The following is a 23,219-nucleotide window of genomic DNA, read 5'->3' as shown; positions in this document are numbered from 1 at the left end:
CTCATATAGGATTGTACTTTCTATCTATTAAACCACAGTAAATAGATATAGTACAAATTATTAACTTTGACTTACACCAGTAAAGTAAATTAGTATAAGTTAATATTTAGTTAAGTTCATAGGCCTGTAACATAAAACTGAAATAATTATAGCATATATACAATATTATAATTCTTAGCAAATTATGTACTTTAGTTAATGATGCTGGTTAAACATGATTATAAATGTATAGAAATAACATTTAAAACTAAATCACATTTACCAGATAAAACTAAATAGTTACTACCAACACAAACTGGCAAATTCATACATAAGGTCATGCAGATTAAACAAAATAATTACTACCAACACAAACTGCTAGATTCATACATAAGGTCATCTAAATCTATTGACTGCAAATTATATGATGCTTACTCAAGTAAGCATCAATATTTGCAATCAAACCAAAACTAACATAACAAAAGTACTGCAACATAGAGTTTGTAATAGAAATAACAGTTAAGATGACCATTCCTACTTAGAACCTTAGACAGATCAGTTCAAAAAACAAAAGGATTTGCTTCGTCAATTCTTTTCAATCTTCACTTTCACAGCTCTCGCCTTCTTCTTCCTATCATTTTCTTCATTTGTGAAATCATCCAACAGCTTCCTCTTCACAGATTCATGGCACTTAGGTTCCTTAATAATCTTCGATGATGCATCACTCCCAGTCTGTGTAACCTTCTTTGGGGTGATCATCCCATCTTCACAATCCTATTTCAGTAAACAATAAAAAATGTTAAAGTAACTAAACACTAATTTAAAGTACAAATATTAATATTCATAAATCATACAATACCTTCCCAAAAACTGTAGCCATTGAAACATCAGTGTTATGTGATAAGGACTCACAATCTTCCAAGTAACCTTTGTCAAACAAATTCTCTGCAGATGCAGACATCCCACAAATATCAGCCTTAGTTAGCAGCTTCCTCTTCACTAATTCATGGCAATTAGGTTCCTTAATAATCTTCAATGATGCAGCACTCTGGGTTAATGTTTCACCCTTTGGGGTGATCATCCCATCACCATCCTATTTCAGTAAACAATAAATAATTTTAAAGTAACTAAACACTAATTAAAAAGTACAAATACTGATATGCATAAATCATGCAATACCTTCCCGAAAGCTGACATTGAAACCTCAGCAAGTGAAACATTCATGGGGGTGCTCAACCCATCTCCATAATCCTATTTAAGGAAATGAAATACATTTCAATGTCTAAACCAATTGTAAAAAACACAACAATTAATATACACAAGTATACAATACCTTCCCAAGCTCTTCAGCAGCTGATATATCTGTAATTTGGGAAATCTTTGATAAAACATGCGACTCTGCAAGTGAAACAGTCATGGGGGTGCTTTTCCCATCTCCATAATCCTATTTAAGTAAATGAAATTAGGTTTCAGTGACTAAACCAATTGTAAGAAACACAACAATTTAAATACACAAGTACACAATACCTTTCCAAGGTCTCCAGCCATTGTTATATCTGAAATTTGAGATAAAGACTCACACTGCTCTAAATAACCTTTGTCAGACAAATCCTCCAGGGTCGCAGAAAGCCCACAAACATCGTTCTCTTTCCAGAAATGATTAATGACCAGTTGGTCAGTGCAAACTTTAGTAACTGTGTATGGCTTATCCTCCACAAAAGATGCTTCTGATCTCATCTGTATCTTAAACATAACAACTCGTTCATTCAAAGCTACATCAATCTCCTTTGGAACAATCTTGGCATCAGCTGCCTCTTTGTCATTCATTGATATTTGCACAGCTTTTTTCCCAACCAAGGCCACAGCCTCCTTATCCCACACCAATAAAGAAGCATTATTGGTACAATCAACCACATTCAAAATCAGTTGATACCTATAATAGATATAAATCACATATGAAAAATTTAATAAACTTGTACAATACATCCTATTAAATCATATTGAATAAATTAAATACTAATGGCATTTAATATACTTAACCTCTTATTAACTACTCCATCATATTTGTCACAGTTACCACAATAAAATCTTCCAGTTTTCTTTTCCACTTTTCTTGTGCATTTTCTGCAAGCGTTATAACACCATTGTGCATAACAGTCAACATTGTCTATTTTGGCACAGATCCAATGCTCCCCATCCTGCCAAAAATCATAACAAAGAAACTGTTCTTTTGTTAAAACACATAATCTTTCCTAAATTTACTCTTCTTAGCTATTAAATGCATTACCTCAACTGTGAAAATATCATCGAGCGTTTTAACAACTATGTTTCCATTGAAGAAATCATCAGTTTGAACAACACTTTTTTCAAATGATAATTCAAGCCTGGCTGAAAATGACTGATTCCCAATGATCCTACACATAAACAACACATTACTAAAGAAAAACAACAATTATAAAATGCATATCAACACTACACAATCATGAAACACTTACTGCTTCCTAAAATCTTCTATTTCGGGAATATCAGAATTTAGAAAAATCTGAGAAGCATTGTAAGATGTGCATGCTCGCATCTCACCTACATACAATCAAAGTTAGCTATTAATATTATCCACAACATACAACCTGAAAAAATCAAACAAAATTCATACCACGATAAAAGTTAGGGCGACAAAGCTGAATAATAATAATCTGAACCCTTGTGTCTGCAGCATCAGCTTGATTGAGGAACATATCAACATAGTCCTCCCATAGAGTGCAGTAGATTTGATTGTGGCTGTTAAATAAAATCATATTATAATAACAAAAAACCTACATAATGATTATACTGTGAAAACTTAAATAAAGATTAACATATACTTTTGATCCTCCAACTTTAATTCAACCATTTTTGACTCGGAGTCATTCTTCACAAACCCTTTCCCTGCTATCACTCCAATAACATCTACAAAATAATCCAAGGTTACCAAACTGCACATTGTAGTACCAATAAACCCACAAATACCAAAAAAATAAAACACATACCAAACATTCCTACTGAATCAGTAGTCTGAATTGAAGAAATATCCTCAAATGATTTGAATGAGAACTTATAGTTTGGAAAACACTTTGGAAATACTTCCGAAATCATGGTTTTTGGCGTGAGTTCAAGACGATGCACATGATCTGTCACCTTCCACTTCGTACCATTTCTCTTGACCATGAAATTCATTATTTGATAAACCAAACCTTCTTTAAGTTTGTTTCCAAACATTTTGGTTAGTTTGTTTGGCACACTCAATTGTATCCGTGTTCCCTACAAATATATTAACATGTGAATTGTTATGCAACAGGAATGCACTGATTTGCACTGATTCAGGTAAAGGACAACACTGTACTGCATATTTTATTGGTAAGCAGGGAAGTATTTTCATAGACATACGAAAAAAGTTTTTTTTTTTAAATGAAGGGAAGTATTTGCAGGGAAGTATTGGTAAGCATATTAGTATTTATTGGTAAGCAGGTGGGTATTTGCATAAAAATGAACAGGCATATATCTTACATAATTTTTTTTAATATAATACTATTTTGTAATAAATTAACAAAATTACACACACACTACAAAAACATGTTCATCATGCACAACACATTCAAATATAACAGTTTGGACAATATTTTTATAAATGAACATGCATATATCTTTCATAGTTTTTTTTAATATAATACTATTTTGTAATAAATTATCTGATACCAAATACAATTACACACACACACTACAAAAACCTGTTCATCATGCACAACACACTCAAATATAACAGTTTGAACAATATTTTTATAAATTAACATGCATATATCTTTCATAGTTTTTTTTAATATAATACTATTTTGTAATAAATTATCTGATACCAAATACAATTACACACACACACTACAAAAACCTGTTCATCATGCACAACACACTCAATTCGAATTATTTCGGACTTTGAGCCAGCAACGTATCTATTGTACACTCGCACACAGCGCACTTTTATGGCTTGAGTTGTTTTATTTGTCACCAGTGCATCAATATTGGTGTACAGGGGAGCCATCTTCAACTTTTTTCTAAAATCATTTAAAAAAATTAAACAAATATTAGATCCTTTTTTGGTTCCTTAAAAATGTGATACTAAAAATTATATCTTAGCATATAAACATTCTAACATGGAAAAAATGATTACATATCACTTTATGAAAATTCTTTCTGCAATAACGCAAAGTACTTTATTTTTGTACAAATGATCATGTATTTAACTTTGTCATTGCAGAATAGCTTAGCCATTTCCAAACAAACATCTTTTTGAAAAAGCAAACAAAAAGTTTTCAAGTAGACAAAGAAAAAGAAATTTTTGAAAAGTAGTAAAGATAGAAAAATGAGCATACAGAATATTCATTATAGAAAATCAAACAAAAAGTTTTCAAATAGACAACAAAAAGAATTTTTCGAAATGCAGTGAAGTTTGAAAAATCAGCATAAAGAATATTCATCATTCTCACTGCCACTTATCAGTGGAATAGCTCTTTCCATGGAAAGGCTCTCTGCAGCAATATTGAGAAATGATTAAAAATGAAACAAATAGAAATTTTTGAAGATTTTTGAAGAAGACAAGAGAATCTTTAAAGTACGAAATCAGATAAATCATCTCATTGCCACTTATAAGTGGAATAACTCTTTCCATGGAAAGGCTCTCTGCAGCAATTAGAGAAATGATTCAAAAGGAAACATATAGAAATTTTCGAAGAAGACAAAAGAATATTGCAAGTGCGAAATCAGATAATTTTTTTGGAAAAAAGAAGGATGAGAGATATTACAAATGTTAAATCCCAGAAGTTAAGTGTGAAGAATTAGAAGATAATGAAGTGGTATTTATAGAATTTCGAAAACAGTTGGCTGAAAAGAAATTTGGGCTCCAAATTTCAAATTCAAAATCGTGCTGATGTTGGAGCCAAAATGCAGACCCTCTCTTAATCCAGTGCACGATAATCAAGCAAAATCCATTGGGCTGATTGGCGGGAAATGGCTGCTGAAATTTGGGCTCCAAATTTCAAATTCAAAATCGTGCTGATGTTGGAGCCAAAATGCAGACCCTCTCTTAATCCAGTGCACGATAATCAAGCAAAATCCATTGGGCTAAAGGCTGGGCTGATTGGCGGGAAATGGCTGCTGCAGAAAACTCTGCTTTTATATTAGTATAGATATGGTTTGTCTCCACTTTCTCCCCCCACTATGATAATCCCATCTTTATCTAATATTTTATAATAATAGCAATCTTTGCTGAGGTAATCACTTTTGGATAAGCCCTTCACTAATTCTGATACTCATTTAATCAATAATCCGTATTAATCAAGTAATTCTTCTCTGATGATTTAACATTTATTCATTGATTTCGTTGTCAAATTGTTATTTATTGCCTTTGATCTGTCTGCCTTTGATCAGACTGCTTTTTTTCCCCACAAGAATAAAATAAACAGCAAATCTTAATCTCATTTTCATTCTTTCTTACATATGGTCACTAAGGGCGTCTCTTAATCCACTGTCATTGTGGATAATAAAGTATAGTTAATTTAAACTATTTTAAAATTAGACTTTAAGCATTTGCTCATTCCTCAACGTTAATTATATCTCCTCCACCTAATCGCCACTTAAACATGAAACTAATATTCCATGCGGGAAAAATAATGAGCCACAAGCTTAATTGGGTTAATCATAATTACTGATAATGGGTACTGGTTTAATCTCTATACCAATTATGAACTGACGCAATTTTCTAGAGTAAAATACACGTCTAAAGTTAATTACCCCACACATCGATATCAATTATCACAGGTTAGAGAAATTAAAAGTTATATATAGATAAATTAGCGCATGCTCCTTTGTCTCGTATATGATTTGTTTGTTTATTTCTTATGTTTAATTAGTCCACCGGTCCTAATTAAGATGGTGTTTAGCTGTGAACTTCTAAGTTTTTTTAAAATAACTTCTAAGTTTCAGGAGCTTATAAATTCCTTCAAAATAGTTGATAAAATAAAATTTTAAAGAATTTATAAATTTTAAAAATAAACTTCAAGAGATTATAAGCTTCCAAAATATAAATTCATTTATCCTAGCTTAATTTTTCATAATATCATACGAAACAATCATTTTACAAATATTATTTAATTATAATTTATTAATTTCATCATATTTCATTCTAAATTCATCTCTTTTTATCTCTCAAGCTCATAAGTTCGATTATCCAAATATTTTGATAACTTACAAGCTCTTTGAGAAACTACATCTTATAAGTTGTTGTAGCTTATGATGAGGAGTAAAATATGCACAGCGCTGAAATATTAGCTAAGCCTTGCCGGGGAGCCTTGCCAGGAGCCCCGCCAGAGGGCAGCGCTGCCGAGGACAGCCTTGCCGGGAGCCCTGCTAGAGGGCAGCGCTGCTAGTGATAGCCTTGTCAGAGCCAGCTTTACCACCGAGTTGGGCTTCATTTCTCTGTTTCGTGGGCTTTAGGGTTAGGCCCAATTAGTTATCTATAAATAGAGCACTTGTACATGAAAAAAAAGGGGATTCATTCATTCTAGCTCTTCACTTGTAATTGTAAACTTATCACAAAATATAGTGGAAAACCGGACAATCACTGTGGACGTAGATCATTTATGATCGAACCACGTTAAATTCTCGTGTCATCTTATATTTTTATACGTTTTATCTTTGGGTGATATTTTTTGCTTCATCAGCGTATAAGCTCTTGAAAATAAATTTAATCGAACACTTTTTAAGTGTTTTGTGAAAAATTTGAATTAGGTTTGTAAATATATTATCAATAATTTCTTTTTCTATTTTTATTTTAACTTAGTATGTCCAATACTCGTATTCACCTTTCATTTATTTCATGTGTACCATAAATCATCAGTAAATGTTACTTACCTCTAATAAAATAAACTGAATTAGTGTATAATGATAACACAAAAATTTGGGTGCAATGCACTCAAACTCTGACGTATATTCTAATTCGAATCCGCATCCCAATTCAAATGATGTAAATGACACTATTTGATTATACAAATGACACTGCATATAATTAACACTATTTGGTTATACAAAACATTATAATATTTTAAAATGTTATAGTGTCATTTGTATAACTAAGTAGTGTCATTTACATAGTGTGGGGGCACGTGCCCCCATAATTTTCTTTTTTCACTTTTTTACTAATTAATGTATATATATATATATATATATATATTTATTTATTTATTTAAATAAATAAGCAAATATTTAAATCTTCAATCCCAATAAATATATACATAATTTGAAAGAATATTTTCTGTAATGAATATCATAAAAAATCATCTACACGATCGGATGGATGATAAATTAATTAATGATTATATATATTGAGAAACAAATTTTTGATAATCAATCATGCAAATGTTTAAGTCAATGAAAACTTGTAGATTTTAAATTTTAATAGACTTAAAATTATTATGTAGTAATTTTTTTTAACGTATTTTATATTTATAGTATACTTATATTAATTTTGTGACCTCATAATAATTTTTTTTTGGATCCATCTAGAGATGGCAATCGAGTACCGTTTTTTTTATCTGAAAAGGGAATTAATATAAAAATCAAAAGGTACCAGAAGTACCTAAAAGTCAATACATGAAGAGAGCAAAAAATTGCTAGAGCACCAGCAAGAGAAACTTACATCCGACTTAGTAAACCTAAAAATCTTACTCCAACTCCACAGCCGACCTATAATCTCTGACACCGCCCTTTGCACCTCCCAGACTTGTTCTTCAAATCTGCTTTCATTCCTTTGTTTCCACAATAGCCAAATCGTGCACATCTATAACGCTTTGATGGCCTTTCACTCTCTTTACCTCTTCCACTGTTTATGAACATACTGAAATGTTGCATCAATTCGTTCGCTCTCACTGTTCTGATCCCCATCCACGACTCTATTGCATCCCATACCTGTTGAGCTTTCGAGCATAATAGGAAAAGGTGATTCGTCGTCTCAACATTCCCGACACAAGCATTACACCAAACCTCGGCGTCCGTCAGTTGCACTCTCCTCTTTACAAGATTGTCACATGTCGCCAGCCGATTTTTCAGACACCGCCATGCTGTCACTCTCACCTTGTGTAGGGTCGGTGCACTCCAAACCTTTGCCGTCACTACGGGTATGGATAGTGGCTATCCATACACATACCCGCGAACTAAACGGATAGTAGAATTTAACCACAAACTATTTGTGGATATTAAATGGTACCCAAACTCGCCACCCGCAGATACCCGCTATCCATCGGGTATCCGCCAACCTGCTACCCGTCGGATGCCCATCACCCGCTATCCGTCGCATACCCGCCACCCGCTATCCATCGAATACCTTAATAAAAAAAATCACCACAAATTACATGGTTCAAATCCACATCTTTCATCCATATTCAAATCCACAAATGATAAAATTTAAATCCAAATTCATTAACTAAAATATAAAATTCAACAAAGTTATATTATTGTTCAATAGTAGAAATATAGCCCTCTTCATTGAACTCTTCTTCTTCGTCTTCTTGTCTTGTCCAAAAATTTCCATTATTTCCTTGACATATGTTGGCCCATATCTCATATGTATATCCAAAGCCCATATTTTAAGGATATTGCGTGGGTATTTTACGGATATTTCACAGGTAATTCGCGTGTATTTTCGCGGATATTTTTTGCTGGTAAACGAATTTCGTGGGTATGGATAATAAGTATCCACGCTCATACCCACGAACTAAATGGATAGTGAATTATACTCACGAAACTATCTGTAAATATCAAATACTCATCAAATCGCCCTATTAGAATCGAGTTTTCACGGATATCCGTTACCGGTGGGTAAAATTGGCATCCCTAGATCCATCCCAACTAATGATAATCGATCGTCAATGGTTCCAATAATAAATTCACATGCTACGAGAGAAAAGAGTTTCTATTTGATCATCAACGTATATGGAGTTGAGTTATAATAATGACATATCCTTTTGTGCAAGAATTGAAAACCAAATACAACTACTATCTAGATTAGATCGAACAGATATATATGATTAATTTTTTGAAACAAACAATCGAAATAATCATGTGATATTTTACCTTTGGTAGTCATCTTAATGCACATGAATAAGCGATTTGGAAATTTGTGAGCGATTTGGAAATTTGTGAAAAATCAGGATTCGATAATTAATTGAAACCCCAAGATTATATGAATCAAGGATTATGACATATCTTAGTTCTCATCCAAATATATGGCCATCATCTGATCTTTTCCATAATTTCCTGTTGCACAAAATTAAAATTAATTTTAAAAAACAAATTAGGAATTAATCAGTTTTAAATAGTTTTTTTTAAAACAAAAAAATTACAAGAGGTATCAATTATATAATCAAATAAGCAACCTGCACACAGACCGAGCCTCTACACCACATAAAGGTTGAAGAATTACCCAACCTCTACACCACATAAAGGTTGGAGAATTACCCATACAAATTGAACTCAAGATCTCTCACAAAGATAATGTTTAAGTGCTTCAACTTTGCCACTTAAACAAGATCTCATTAGCATTTTTACATATTCTTAGATTGTGAAGATTTACAATGAATTACTCATATTGCTAAATGAACACTACAAGAATCTGGCCGATTACCGACAGAATTTTCCGTCGGTAAAGTGCGAAATTCCGTCGGTAAATCGATATACCGACGGATCAACGACGGCCACCGTGTGTCGCTGTAAAAGTGGTCGGTAAAAAAATTATCGACGGAATTTCGCATCCGTCGCTAATTACCGACGGAAATACCGACGGACCGTCCGTAGGTAAGCACGCGATGACGCCGACGTCGATGAAAATAGCGACGAAAATGACCGTCAGTATTAGCGACGAAATTCATTTCCGTCGCTATTTTTTTACAAAAAAACAATATATATTTTTTTAATCAATCTAGATTTATTCTCCACAATTAATTGCATACGTTAAGACAAACTTCCCAGTGGGTCACCCATCTTAATTGTGCTCTAAGTAAAGAGAGCTTAACCTTGAAGTTCTTTTGAGTGGTCACTGTACAGAACACGCGTATTATTGATATAACTATCACCTATTAATTCATTTAAACTCTATTTCAATATACAATATCATTTATTCATAAGTTTAGAATATGTTGAAGTCATTTCTAAGACTTGTGGTGCCGACGAAAGAATGACGGTAAATATACGATCGAATTTAAAATAATAAAAAATATTAATACTATAGTTAATTAAAAAAATATATATTATTGTTGAAAATAACAATAAATTTAAAATATTCTCAATAATTTAAAAATAAGAATAAATTAGAATATTAATTAAAAATAATTAAAAATGTTAAAAAAAATAAAAATAACAAAAACATTAATAATATTTACCGACAGAATTACCGACGGATTATTAATTAAAAAATAAAAAATAAATAAATACTCCCTCCGTCCGCCAAAAGTGAACCACTTTGGCTAGGCACGAGATTTAATAAAATTGGTGATAATTTTGATGTAGTGGAGAAAGAGTCCCACCACTTTATGAGATGTGTGGTTGAGATTGAATTTGTGGTGTGTTTTTTATAAATAAAGAGTGCTTATAAGGATAAAAGATTAAAGTGGATGGTGAGACCATTTCTTTAAAAGGAAAGTGATATACTCCTTGCGGACGCTCGATATAGTAAAAGTGGTCTACTTTTAGAGGACGGATAGAGTAATATTTAACGACGGAATATATTCCATCGCTATTCCGTCGATAAATTTAAAAAAATAATTAAAAAATAAATTAAAAATAATAAATAATATTTAACGACGGATTATTATCCGTCGCTAATAATTCCGTCGCTATTCCGTCGGATTATTTGTGTGGACATGAGTTTAAATTTCATAGACAACCAAAATTTCATTTTTGAATTTATCATTTCCACGACAAATTCGTAATATTTCATCATAAATTCATATAAACTTATTTTATATGATAAATTTTATTTGTATAATAACCCTCCCTATGCATATCCTTGGTAAGTTAAATGACTCCCCATATACACATAATACAATGGATATTGCTATAGTTCTGTGCATGCAAATCAAATGCAATCATTCAGGTGGAATGACTAGGAGCATGCTTAATTACAACCACATATTTTCTACCTACCTGCACTTTCAATATTCTCTTTCTTTCTCTCTTTGTTTTTTAAGTCATAACTACTTTTGAAAAGAAGAGAAAACACTATACATGCTGTCATTATATATACAAACTACAGTGGCGGTGCTCTTATACATGGAGACATGAAATACTTATTATTAGTCACAGTTTTGAACCTTACAAGAAAAATGGCAAAAAGAAACTAAAGAAATAATTAATACTCCATCTGTCCGCTAAGATTATAACAATTTGCTTGGACACGGGATTTAATAAAATTTGTGATGATTTTGATGTAGTGGAGAAATGGTCCCACCACTTTATGAGATGAGTGATTGAGATTGAATTTTGAGTGGTTTTTTTGTAAATAAAGAGTGTTAGTAAAGATAAAATATTAAAGAGGATGGTGGGACCATTGCCATAAAAGAAAAGTGACATAATCTTGGAGGACGCCCGATATAGTAATTGTGACATAATCTTGGCGGACGGAGGGAGTAATGAATAAAACGAGGGCACAAACTTGTCAATTTCGCATCCTTTGGTGCATGTGTTTCGTGATCTGCCATTAATTTACGCTTATATATGTCTTTTCCATTTTTTTTTCCTAAAACTAAAGTAGAGCTAAAGTGTCGGTATTGAATGAAAGGTTAAAAGAGTACAAAAAAACATTTTTAATTTGTTGCAAACTGATTTGAGATTAAAGGTGTCTTGCGCCACATATGGATTGCTTGTTTGGAGAAAACTCACCCATTAATTGGTTGCATTTCAAATGAGAAATTAATATTCAATTTTATGCTGGCTTGGATATGGAGTATAAGGTTGTCAAAGAGTCCTGACCGGCTTGGCTCGAGCCCACCATTTCAAGAAACAAATTGGGTTGTGCCAAAACAAAATTAATTAGGTTAGTTTTCTATGGCCTGCTCAGCAAAAACATTCTTGTGCATGAAGTTAGTTAGGCCTCGACAAACAAAATGGGCATTTTCCAAGCAGATGAATTTCAGTGTCAAATTAATTTTATATGGCAGAATAATTTTATACCAGAAAATAAAATAAAAAAAATGAGAGTTTTCTGACTTAGAACTTTATGTATGAGGCATTTCATGACTCAAAAACGTGTCGGGCTTGTTTTGAATTCATATCTAATAAACCCACATGTTATAATGCAAAGTCTGTAATCGGAAGTTTTCAACTTGAATGAATGTCCCCAACATTTTAAGTCAAAATGACAACGAAACGTGCTAAGTTGGTAAGATGCTTTTCCTCAAATCAGTAGATATGAGGTTTGAGTCATAAAAAAATGAGAAATCATTATTGATTTATTTAAAAAAAAAAAAAAACCACAACAACATTTCTAAATCGAAAGATCTTGCACCGACCTACGAATATAAGCAATGAATTAGAGTTTAACTTAAAATTAATTAGCATACAGCATTTTATTGGATGAGAAAATGAAAATGTTTAGTTATTGGGTGGATGAGCATGAGCGCGGGGACAGTCCAAAACGCATAACCCCTTTCTGCATTTACAAGAAAGGCAGTGTGGTAGCCGTAGGCACAGCGAAGCGCAGTCTGAATCTTCTAAGCAAATTAGCGACACCTGTGCTTCCACTTTCACCATCAACACCCAATTAATCAATAACCATATTTCTTATAATAAATCATTTCTAAGAAAATTGTGATTATGGACTCGTGTGAACACCGGAACTAATACTACATTGGCAAAGAAAATGTTAATTTACCAGAAAATGAAAGCATGCAAAATATTAGGAGAACGCAAACTTTCGCCATTGGCTTCTCTGATAATTAAGAAACTTCCTTGATTTGTTTTAATTTGCTTGTCCAAGTTTGAATAAATTGGAGGGTTTTAAAGAGTTTTTTGAGTGCATATCCCAGACATTAATTACGAGAATTAAAGTATGTACACTTTTTCTCTAACATGACCAAATTTGCTGCTTTATAGTAGATAGATAGTGTTCGTAATCCAAATTGATCAGCTGCTTTATAATAGATAGATAGTGTTCGTAATCCATATAATCAATTGTAGAAAGCAATATCCATAACGATTTCAAAACACCAGGAATATTAGAAGAAGACCCCCGGCGTAAATTCTCCCCCCCTAAGGTATAAATTGCATTTCAAAAGTCATAGGTTGCATGAATATGAATCTCATCTACCTAGTATTGAATGTATTTATCAAATTTTCATTCAGGAGTTGAAAGAACGACTAATCCATAAAATATATGTGGTGATATCTATACTATATTAAAAAGGCAATTCTCAATTTGAAATTAATTTTAAATCAATTTTAACATTGAATGATAATTTTGTAGTTATAATAAAATTGAAAGTTAATTTGTGAACTGTATTTTTCCTTTTTATGTTTTTTTTTTTAACTTCTTATTTTTTGTTTTATTTTTTTTCTAAATCGTGAAATTCGATTAGTTATAAAATATATAATATGGAAGCTTTAATTTGATACTCCCTCCATCCCATTGATCTTGTCATGTTTCTCTTTTTGGGTTGTCCCATCGATATTGTCTTGTTGCCATTTTTTATAATGATTTTACACTACAAATAATATGGCCTCATACATTTACATATTTTTACTACATTAATTTAACTCTCCTTAATAACCATACCCAAAAGAAATGGGACAAGCCCTAATGGGACGGAGTGAGTATATTTTATGTAAATATTAGATTTAAAATGCAAAAGTTATATTTGTTTAAATATTAAAATTTTTAAAAAAAAAATCTCGCTCATCTCTCATCTTTTTGAATAAATTTATTTTTTAATTCTTTTTTATTATTATTATTTTAGTTTTTGATAGAGTCAATGTTGACTCCGACAATGTTGGGTTGAATGCTGATAACATTCCTATTGTCAACATTTCTGGGAACCAGCCAACATTCTGGAGTATGCCTTGAAGTTGTACTTTGACTCTCCATTTGACAACTGTAAATATTTAATCTTTACCTTTCTTTCACGTTTTATTTTTCTTTGGTTGTGGAATAAAGGTTTTGTAGTAGTTGGCCACATTTTTAATAAGTGCAATGGTGGTTAATCATGATCCATAGTAGTAGGTAGTTTGTTCCTATTTTTCAAGACCCATATCTTTTTAACCAACATTTGTACTGGTCGACTGACAATTTTCAGAGAGAGATTGTAGCGGTTATAGGAAGCTTCTGGAAGTGGGAAGTGGTCCAAACTGACCACGACTTAAAGGTCTATAAAAGCACCAAGAAGCCTCTCTCATTCTTACGTTTTAAAAGTGCAATTTCAGCGACCTAACATTCACTCACAACCAACTCAAAAAACTCAAAAAACCGTTGATCATTAAAACTCCAAAAACCATCGTTAAAAATTTTAACGACAAAAAGAAAAATATTGTTAAACTAATCGATTGTGACAAGCCTTATTAATGACGGTATTTCATGTCGTTAACTTCAACGAAAAATTGTTGATGGTTTTAGCCGATCATTAAAACATAGCATGAAAAGGTCAAGGGAATTTGGTTACGTTTTTAACCAAGGATTTGTAGGAATGCTCATAGGATCATTTTTTGAATTATCATAATTCACCATACATCGATTAATTCCTAGTGTGATCCTATTAATTTAAATACTGCACATTGAAATAAACTCTTAGGCTCAGAGCAAACGAACTGCTCTGATACGTTTATTGTCACGACCGGCCTTAATTAGGGATAATTAAGCCGGGAAACCATGACCAGGGAAGGGAGATTAAGAAACGGGTTTAGAAAGGGCGCATAAAAGGATACTCAAAGAACTTGAATACGCATGAAAATATTCCTTGAAAGGAAAAAGGCATAACTAGACGCTTGACTAAAACATAATCAGCGTTTGCAGCGGAAGGCGTAACTGAAATAATCAGTGTTTACAGCGGAAAGCATAACTGAGATACATGTATGAAGACATATATCCTTTCTGAGCCTACTTTAAGTTCGACAAAAACTCCACCCAGCAACACTTCATCACCCATCACAGCTCAACCTGCACAAACATAAACAACGTAGGGCTAAGTACAAGAGTACTTAGTGGGCAGTTGCCAAAATTAATGCATAAACTTAACATCAACAAAACACAACTTCGCATAAGAGGCATAAGTTTCTTTCAAATCCTTTGCTTACTAAACATTTCCAAAATCATAAATAGCATGAGCGCATTCTTCATCATTAACAATCATAAACACGCATCGTGTCGTGGAGAAGGCCTTCCCCAACGAACACGGGCATCGCGCCGTGAGAGGGGCCTCCCTCAGCGGTCACGGCATCGTACTATTGAGGGAGGCCTCCCCCAATAGACGCTAGTATCGTACCGTCGAGGGTGGTTTCCCCCAACGGACGCTGGAACACTGGCATACTGGCATCGCGCTGCGAGAGAGGCCTCTCTCAGCGGACACGGGCATCGCGCCGTGAGGAAGGCCCTCCTCAATGGACACGGCATCGTACTGTTGAGGGAGGCCTCCCCCAACAGACGCAAGCATCACTCACAGGCATAAACCTATTAGCATAAAGCATTCAAGCATAACAAGCGTAACTCTTATAAGGCGTAAATAGCATAGCGTAAATCACTCATCGTGAAGCATAATAAAAGCTTAACTCATTTAGGCATAATAAAGCATAAAACTTGCATAACTCACTTAGGCAAAGTAAAGCATAAAACTTGCATAGTTCTCTGATAGCATTTTATTATACGCGTAAGAAATTGCCCACCTGATAGCAAAGTTTTGCTAAGGTACTCTGACTCCTTGTGTAGTTCTTACTCTCGCGCTTAACCTTAATCACGAGAATATAAAATAAGACATTGCCTCGAGGAAAATTCTCAATTAATGAGAAAGCGTAATTGTAACTATGCATGAATCTGGTATGCATGTACTAATCTTCTGAGCGATAATCGGGAATTCTACTATTAATCCTCGTTAATAGATTTAACTAATTCTCGTCTAACGCGGTCGAATAAAACTGTGATCCTTCCTTTCCCATCGGAATATTCTAGTTGTGAAATAAACCTCGCATTTGTACTCGATCGGAAAAGGACTAACTCGGCTTTAAACGAGGTGTGACCTCGTAGAAATTATCGAGCTTTTCGATAGAAACATAATTACTAATGTAATCTCAAATAATTAATAGGCTCAAAAGAGAGTAGCCAATTAATTAAATAAACCAGTGGCTTTAATAAAAAAATAAGCAATGATAGCTCGCTTTAAAGTCTGAAATTCAAAATCAATAATAATAAAACTGGGCGGTTCATTTACTGAATAAGAATCGGTCCACCCACTGATAAATAATGTGGGCTGGAAAGAATAAATCTTAGTCCAATAGGCAATTTAATCGGCCCAAATGATGAATTAAACTAGCCCAATGAATTATAAATGGGATTAGATTAATAGCCCATCATAAAATATGCATCAGCCCAACTCCTTAAATAAATCAAGCCCAATAGAAATAATTAGAAGGGCCAATTAAATAAAAGACTGGCCCAGTTCGAATTTAAATGTGAAAGCCCAAGCAATTAAAATAAAATCAAGCCCAACTTAAAATGCATCGGCCCAATTAACATAAGGAAATAGGCCCAACAATTGAAATAAATCAAGCCCAACTCTCTTCTCTTTCTCAAAACTGTCGGTCTCTCCTTTCTCTCTCTCTCTCTTCTCAAGTTTTTGGTCTCTCTCTCTAATCTTAAACTCAAGGGCCGCTCGTCCTTCTTCTTCAAAGTCTACGCTCGGCCACCTCTCAAATCCGGCCGGCTTCCTCTTCCTCGGCGTCCAGCCGTCGTCTGCTGTCACCGGCGTCAGCCTTCTACGCATCTATCCCAGCGTCGCCCTTTTCTCTTCATCGCAGAGCCCTAATCGTTAAATACCAGGTCGCTGCTGCGGCCGCATCCTCGTCCGAAATCCGACGGGCTGCTGTCGTCTGGGAGCGGCGCTGCTCCGGCCTTGGAGCTGATCGTCCTCGTCTGGAACCCGGCGATTCAGTAGGCGTTGGCCACACTCATCTCTCCCCTCGTCTCAATCATGAAATCAGTCAGCGCCGGCTGTTTTTTCTCTCGGCCAAGGTCTGATCGGCGTCAGCTGCCATTGCGCCCTAGTTCCGACGCCAACGGAAGCTCCGTCGTCACGCCGTCTTCTGATTCAGAGCAGGGCAGTCGCCCCTTCCCTTCTACAGCTAAGTTACATCTCGCCCCCTTTTCTACTGGTTCTTAGCGTAAATTAGGCGAGGATAAGGTGTATCTCTTCTTGCTTTGCATAAACTCATATGCTCGATTAAAACTCATACTTGAACTGTCACTTGTTCATGATCGCATAGTTGGGGTGTTTACTAAGTTCAAGATGTTTATTCCTCGTCTATGCTCGTGAAACTACTCATGATCATGCTTGGTATGAATGCGTACTGGGATGGATATTTGAGATTGTGATTTACCTCAAATGTTTGGACTGATTGCTTGCTGTTGGAGGTTGAACGTTTTGTACAATAACTTGAAGTTGCTTGGCTTAGTTGTTGTACTGTTTTTAGCTGGGGAAATAACTGAAATGAGCATTGTTCCTTCTGTTATTGCAGGTGAACTTAATCAAAGGAGAAGAAAGCATTGAAGCCAAGCCTTACCTTGAGAGCTTCGGATGAAACGAACTGGAACTGATCTCGGAACTTTTGGATGAAAATGAGATGAGAGTGAATATTGCATTGTTGGGTGTTTGGCATTAATAGGAAGATGAGCATCGCATACTTGAGTATGCTAGCAAAGTGTGCAGAGATAGGGTGGCTAGAGGTTGAGACTTGGGGGAACATGGCAGCCATTGGAGGGCGGCTGAAGAGATGGGAGTGCAGAGGTGGTCGGTTACTCTGCAACATACTTTTCTTTTTACTTTCTCTCTCTTTGACTTTCTTCCTCCTGTTGTTTGCAATTCTGGGTGTTCTCACTTAGAAGATAGGAAATGGGGCAAATTAAAGCCCATGATTGTTACGTGAGGCACAAACGAGCTCTTCAACAGGAAAAATTAATGTAATCGAGTACTGCGTTGTAAATAAATACTAGTTATGAATTCTAATCATCGCATTTCTGTATCTGTTTGATATCTGCTTCCTTGCTTGCCAACTTGATAAACTGTAGTATGTCTTAAATTAAATCCGTAGATTTAATCTGCTTTGCAGTCGGAATAATTCCTCGACTTCTAGTGGCACTAATAAAATATAACTGCTTCTGTTTCTCGATTAATAAATAACTTGACTTCGCTAAGTCAGTTATAACTTGGAAATAATAATTACTGAATAGTTCGATAATCCTCGTCGCGTTTCTCTCATGCATACAAAAGCATACGGCTAATATAATACTCTATCTCTGATAAAAAAAATCAGGATCATAAACTGGATTCATATATAACTGGTAACTGGGTTTCATTTACTGAGAGATGCGATATTAATTATCGCGATACCATAATTAAATAAAATAAAAAGAGCGGGTCACTACATTTATACACATCAATATAGACAAGTACCTAAGACGAACTATTTTCATCTACATTGCACCCTAATTCAACAACTCATTCTAGAGTCTTCTCGGTTGTGATCAATTTTCTATCTCATAAGGTTATTCTAATTATATTGTCTTCTATGATCTACAACACACCATAGAATCTTTTTATATTGAGATAGGTGGACATACATGTGTAATCCTAAACAATTTAGATAGGGAATAATACAGTGAACTTGAGAAACATTGTATACAAGCATAAAAAATTCTTGCCTTCAGTATACAAATCCAACAGTGAAAAAAATAAACAAAATACTAATATAAACTACAATAAGTGCCTAAATTCAAACTCCAATCACAATTCAAATGTAAACACAAATAAAGTTTTATGACCTCTCTGTGCCATCAATTCTACCGTCAAACACTTTAAGTCATTGATGGTGCCCACTTGCTCCATCAATTGGTCCTTGAGATTGTCTCATCTGCTTACTTGAGCATCCAATGCAACTCTAAGCGCAACAGCCTCGTCAGGAGTTTGGGACGTGCTGGTGGCTTGAGTACTGGATTCACTAGACATCATATGTGATATCATGCCCATCCAGAGCACACACCTCTTCGAATCTCTTGTCACCACCTCTCGAAAGAGATGTGATGTATCTCCACTAGAGTCGCATCCTTTCTAATTAATATTGGATCATCATCTATTATTGGCTACGGGTTTCTATTAACAAGTTCCTCTTAAAAATGCGCCAATCATTGGAGTATTTTCATTACTTGGTACTTCTACAAGTGGCCTTGCCTTCACCTTACTGCTGCAGCCAACCAATATCTTCAACTTTAATTTTTACTTGGGTATGCCCGTATGTGCAGTAAAATACTTGAGTAGGTTGAGTTGCTACGATAAATGATTCATATTTGTCATATCGACAGTGTTGGTTAATAGAAGCAAATTTGTAGTCATGATCAACGGATGTGTACGATGGTTTATGGTAAAATCATTCACATTTGAAAAGCCTGGTCGTTTTAATTGGTAGATCAGGATAATCAACACCACGACCTCAACAAAACGCCCCTAGTAATCTTAACGAACTCCATCCTCCAAACCTTTCACACAATCTACTATCTTAAGTTAACTTCTTTTATTAGTATTTAATAGTATAAAATTTAAAACCAATCACATAAAATCCTTAGTAAATAGTAACTTTTTGCAATTGTCCCTTCAATTATTGGCTGGTTAGGATTTAATTTTACAAGATTTATAATTTAATGATGGGATATTTTTTGTAAAATATATTAACTTTCAACAAATTCTGATTTTTTCCATGACATTTAAAATTTGAAAAAAAAATACACCAGCTTCCAATTTTTTTATGATTTTTTTTCACAAGATTACCAAAATTAGATAAATTTTAAAATCGGTAAACTGAAAATTAGGTACGAATAACTGATGTCATATCGATCGATGGCCCTACTTATGTGCATCTTATCACCTTTTTCCATTTTTTATTTTTGGGAATGTTTAAAAACCACTTTAAGATTTAACTCTTAACATTATTTTGGCATAAATAGATCCAAATTTACAAAGTGGTGAATTTGAACTTTTGCATTTGATGACGTTCGAATTTATTTAACTTTAGAGCGAATAGGAAACAATGAGATGGCATTGTTCTGGGCGGAGGAAAAAAAAACACCTACTCCCTCCGTCCCATTTGTATTGGTCCCCTTGCCATTTTGGGCTGTCCTAATTGTATTGGCCCCTTTCTTAAAATAGCAAAAATAAGGGTTGTCCAATTGTATTGGGCTACTTGTATAAATAGAGGCCTTTAGCCTTCATATTGAATACACTTCATTCATATTCTCTTCTCTATTCTCTCGCTTCTCTATAGTTTATTACACGTTATCAGCACGATAGTTTCTAATTCTCTCCCTTCGATCATAAAAGGTAATTTTATTTTAATCTTTGTGTCGTTTTTATGTGAATCATATAAGAGTGTAGTTAATTAAATAACTCCATCTCTATTTGATTTCACGAAATTCTCATATTATATATGATTTTTAGGATTGCCTGAGACGAATTCAATTATGTATGTTAATGCAATCTAATTGAACATATTTATATGTGTTTTGACATGATAATTACGTAGTATCTATTGCGTAGTTCTTAGTGATGGATTCTTGGACACTAGTTTGCTATCTAATGGTTAGTTGAGATCTTTCAATTAACAGACGAAAGTTTATGTTAATTTTTTTTTCCCTCTATTATGAAATTGGATGGATACTTGATGACTTTTGTTGTAGTTATGTTATTTATTCATTGTTTTTATATATGATTAATTATTCACTGTTCTTATAAAAAAAATAAAAAAAAATAAAGGGCTAATAATGATATAGCCGAAAACTTTTTCAATTTGCTTTGTACCATAGCCTATTGCTTCAATAAATATATTCTTATATTACTTTTTCTTAATTTTATGTCAATTCATATAAATACGCATGAATCATAAAATACGTTCATTTTAAACCGATTTTTTTTTACTTAATAATCAATTGAATCGAATATTATTAAATTTATGAAGATCTTAATCTGTTTGTACATGTTATATTATGTTATGTATATGCAATCTATTTGTTTTTCGAAATAATCTTGACATTAATTGATGCTATTTAAATAGCACAATATTCCTGAAGAATATCACATTCAAGATCTTAAATTGATGCTATTAAAGTAGCACAGATAATATTCCTGAAGAATATTACATGCTCTATGAGCAAGTAAATTAAACTTTTGGATAACATATCCTTGATTATTTTGTGCAAAATTGCACGGATGGCAAACATAGCCAAACTTGAGTTCATCGCCCTTGACATCTCGGGCAAGAATTACATGTCATAGACTCTTGATGCTGATATTCACCTGATCTCAAGGGGTCTAGGAGAAACTATCAAAGAAGGAAACAAAGCGTCCGACCAGGATTGCGCTAAGGCACTAATATTCCTTCGTCATCACCTTCATGATGACCTTAAGACAGAGTATCTGACTGTCAAAGATCCACAAGAATTGTGTACGAACCTCAAAGAAAGGTTTGATCATCAAAAGACTGTCGTCCTTCCTAAAGCTCGTTACGAGTGGATGCATCTAAGACTGCAAGACTTTAAGTCTGTGAGTGCTTATAATTCTGAATTATTTAGAATTGTTTCTAAATTGAAACTTTGTGGAGAGAAAATCAGTGATGCTGATATGCTTGAGAAAACATTCTCCACTTTTCATGCTTCTAATGTGCTGTTACAGCAACAATATAGAGAGCGTGGTTTCAAAAAGTACTCAGAATTAATATCTTGTTTGTTGGTTGCCGAGCAAAATAATGAATTGCTCTTAAAAAATCACGAACTTCGCCCAACCGGTTCCGCTGCATTGCCTGAAGTCAATGCAACTTTCAACCATGATAATGGACGTGGTCGTGGGAACCAACGTGGACGTGGGCGTGGACGTGGACGTGGATATAGATATGGTCGCGGTCATGGACGTGGTAAACCACATGATGCAACCTCTAGCAACAAAAAGCATAAAGCATCCAACGAGCACAATTCATACAAAAAGGAAGGTGAATGCCAAAGGTGTGGTATGACAGGACATTGGGCACGTACTTGCCGAACAGCAAAACACCTTGCAGATCTATATCAAGATTCAATCAAGGGAAAAGGCAAGAAGGAGTCCAATAATGTTGACTTTGACGGTCCAATTGATACTACTCATTTAGATGTCTCCGACTTCTTTGATGACCCAAAAGGAGATAATATAGATCAGTTGATTGGTGGTGGTGTGCTTGAAGACAATAATATGGACACTATTTAGTCTTCAATCTTTTATTTCTAGTTGTTAAGATGACATTGCTTATTTATACCATTTACTTTCAAGATGTTGTTTTTCTTTTTTATTAGAACATTTGCTTATTTCTTTATCTTGAAATGCTTACTCAATAATAATTGATTTTTTTTATCAAAAATATCTCAGAAAATCAAATGAAATCTTGTGATATTTGTCTTACCGATAGTGCCACCACACACACTATCCTTCAAAAGAAGAAGTATTTCCTTAAGTTGACATTAGCCGAGGATAATGTCAACACAATATCAGGTGCATCAAACATCATTGAAGGCTCCAGAAGAGCTTGTATCATTTTGTCAAATGATACTAAATTAGATATTGAAAATGCCCTGTACTCTAGTAAGTCCAAAATGAACACTAGAGTCCAAAAGGAACTTACTAAGTTTCAAGGATATCCGCAATAATGGATACCACATCGAGACAATTACAGAAGGTAGCAATGAATATCTTTACATAAATTCTTTTGTTTCAGGCTATAAGCTGACAAAAGAAAAATTAGCAACACTACCTTCTGGAATGTATTACACATTCATAAAAGCAATTGAGACAAACCATATCATGAACGTAAAGTTCAATGATACAAAAAGCTTTAAGCTTTGGCATGATAGGTTTGGACATCCGGGAGCAACTATGATGCGCCGAATAATCAATAATTCA

The 23,219-nt window shown here is 34.0% G+C and overlaps 2 protein-coding genes across 3 annotated transcripts; one reads left to right on the top strand and one right to left on the bottom strand.

Annotated features, from left to right (window-relative positions):
- Positions 1 to 257: 257 nt before the first annotated feature.
- LOC131024423 (uncharacterized) lies at positions 258 to 5,193 on the bottom strand. Of its 2 annotated transcripts, none has more exons than XM_057953933.1 (12): positions 3,899 to 5,193; positions 3,006 to 3,276; positions 2,841 to 2,925; positions 2,633 to 2,757; positions 2,475 to 2,559; positions 2,267 to 2,393; positions 2,020 to 2,201; positions 1,507 to 1,912; positions 1,313 to 1,423; positions 1,159 to 1,230; positions 839 to 1,072; positions 258 to 753 (listed from the first exon to the last, which is right to left on the bottom strand). In XM_057953933.1, exons 1-12 carry the CDS (start codon positions 4,046 to 4,048, stop codon positions 565 to 567), a joined length of 2,037 nt encoding a protein of 678 aa, XP_057809916.1. In that variant the 5' UTR covers positions 4,049 to 5,193; the 3' UTR covers positions 258 to 564. The 2 variants fall into 2 exon arrangements, with proteins under 2 accessions (XP_057809916.1, XP_057809917.1); XM_057953934.1 differs by having other exon boundaries at positions 2,020 to 2,177.
- A 16,310-nt stretch (positions 5,194 to 21,503) lies between these two features.
- LOC131025926 (uncharacterized) lies at positions 21,504 to 22,529 on the top strand. Its single transcript, XM_057955707.1, has 2 exons — positions 21,504 to 21,549; positions 21,610 to 22,529. Exons 1-2 carry the CDS (start codon positions 21,504 to 21,506, stop codon positions 22,527 to 22,529), a joined length of 966 nt encoding a protein of 321 aa, XP_057811690.1.
- Positions 22,530 to 23,219: the final 690 nt, after the last annotated feature.

This window comes from Salvia miltiorrhiza, chromosome 5 (assembly GCF_028751815.1).
Source record: "Salvia miltiorrhiza cultivar Shanhuang (shh) chromosome 5, IMPLAD_Smil_shh, whole genome shotgun sequence".
Lineage (NCBI taxonomy): Eukaryota > Viridiplantae > Streptophyta > Magnoliopsida > Lamiales > Lamiaceae > Salvia > Salvia miltiorrhiza.
Note: the sequence above shows the minus strand (reverse complement) of the source record. Positions and strands in the feature narration are given on the sequence as shown.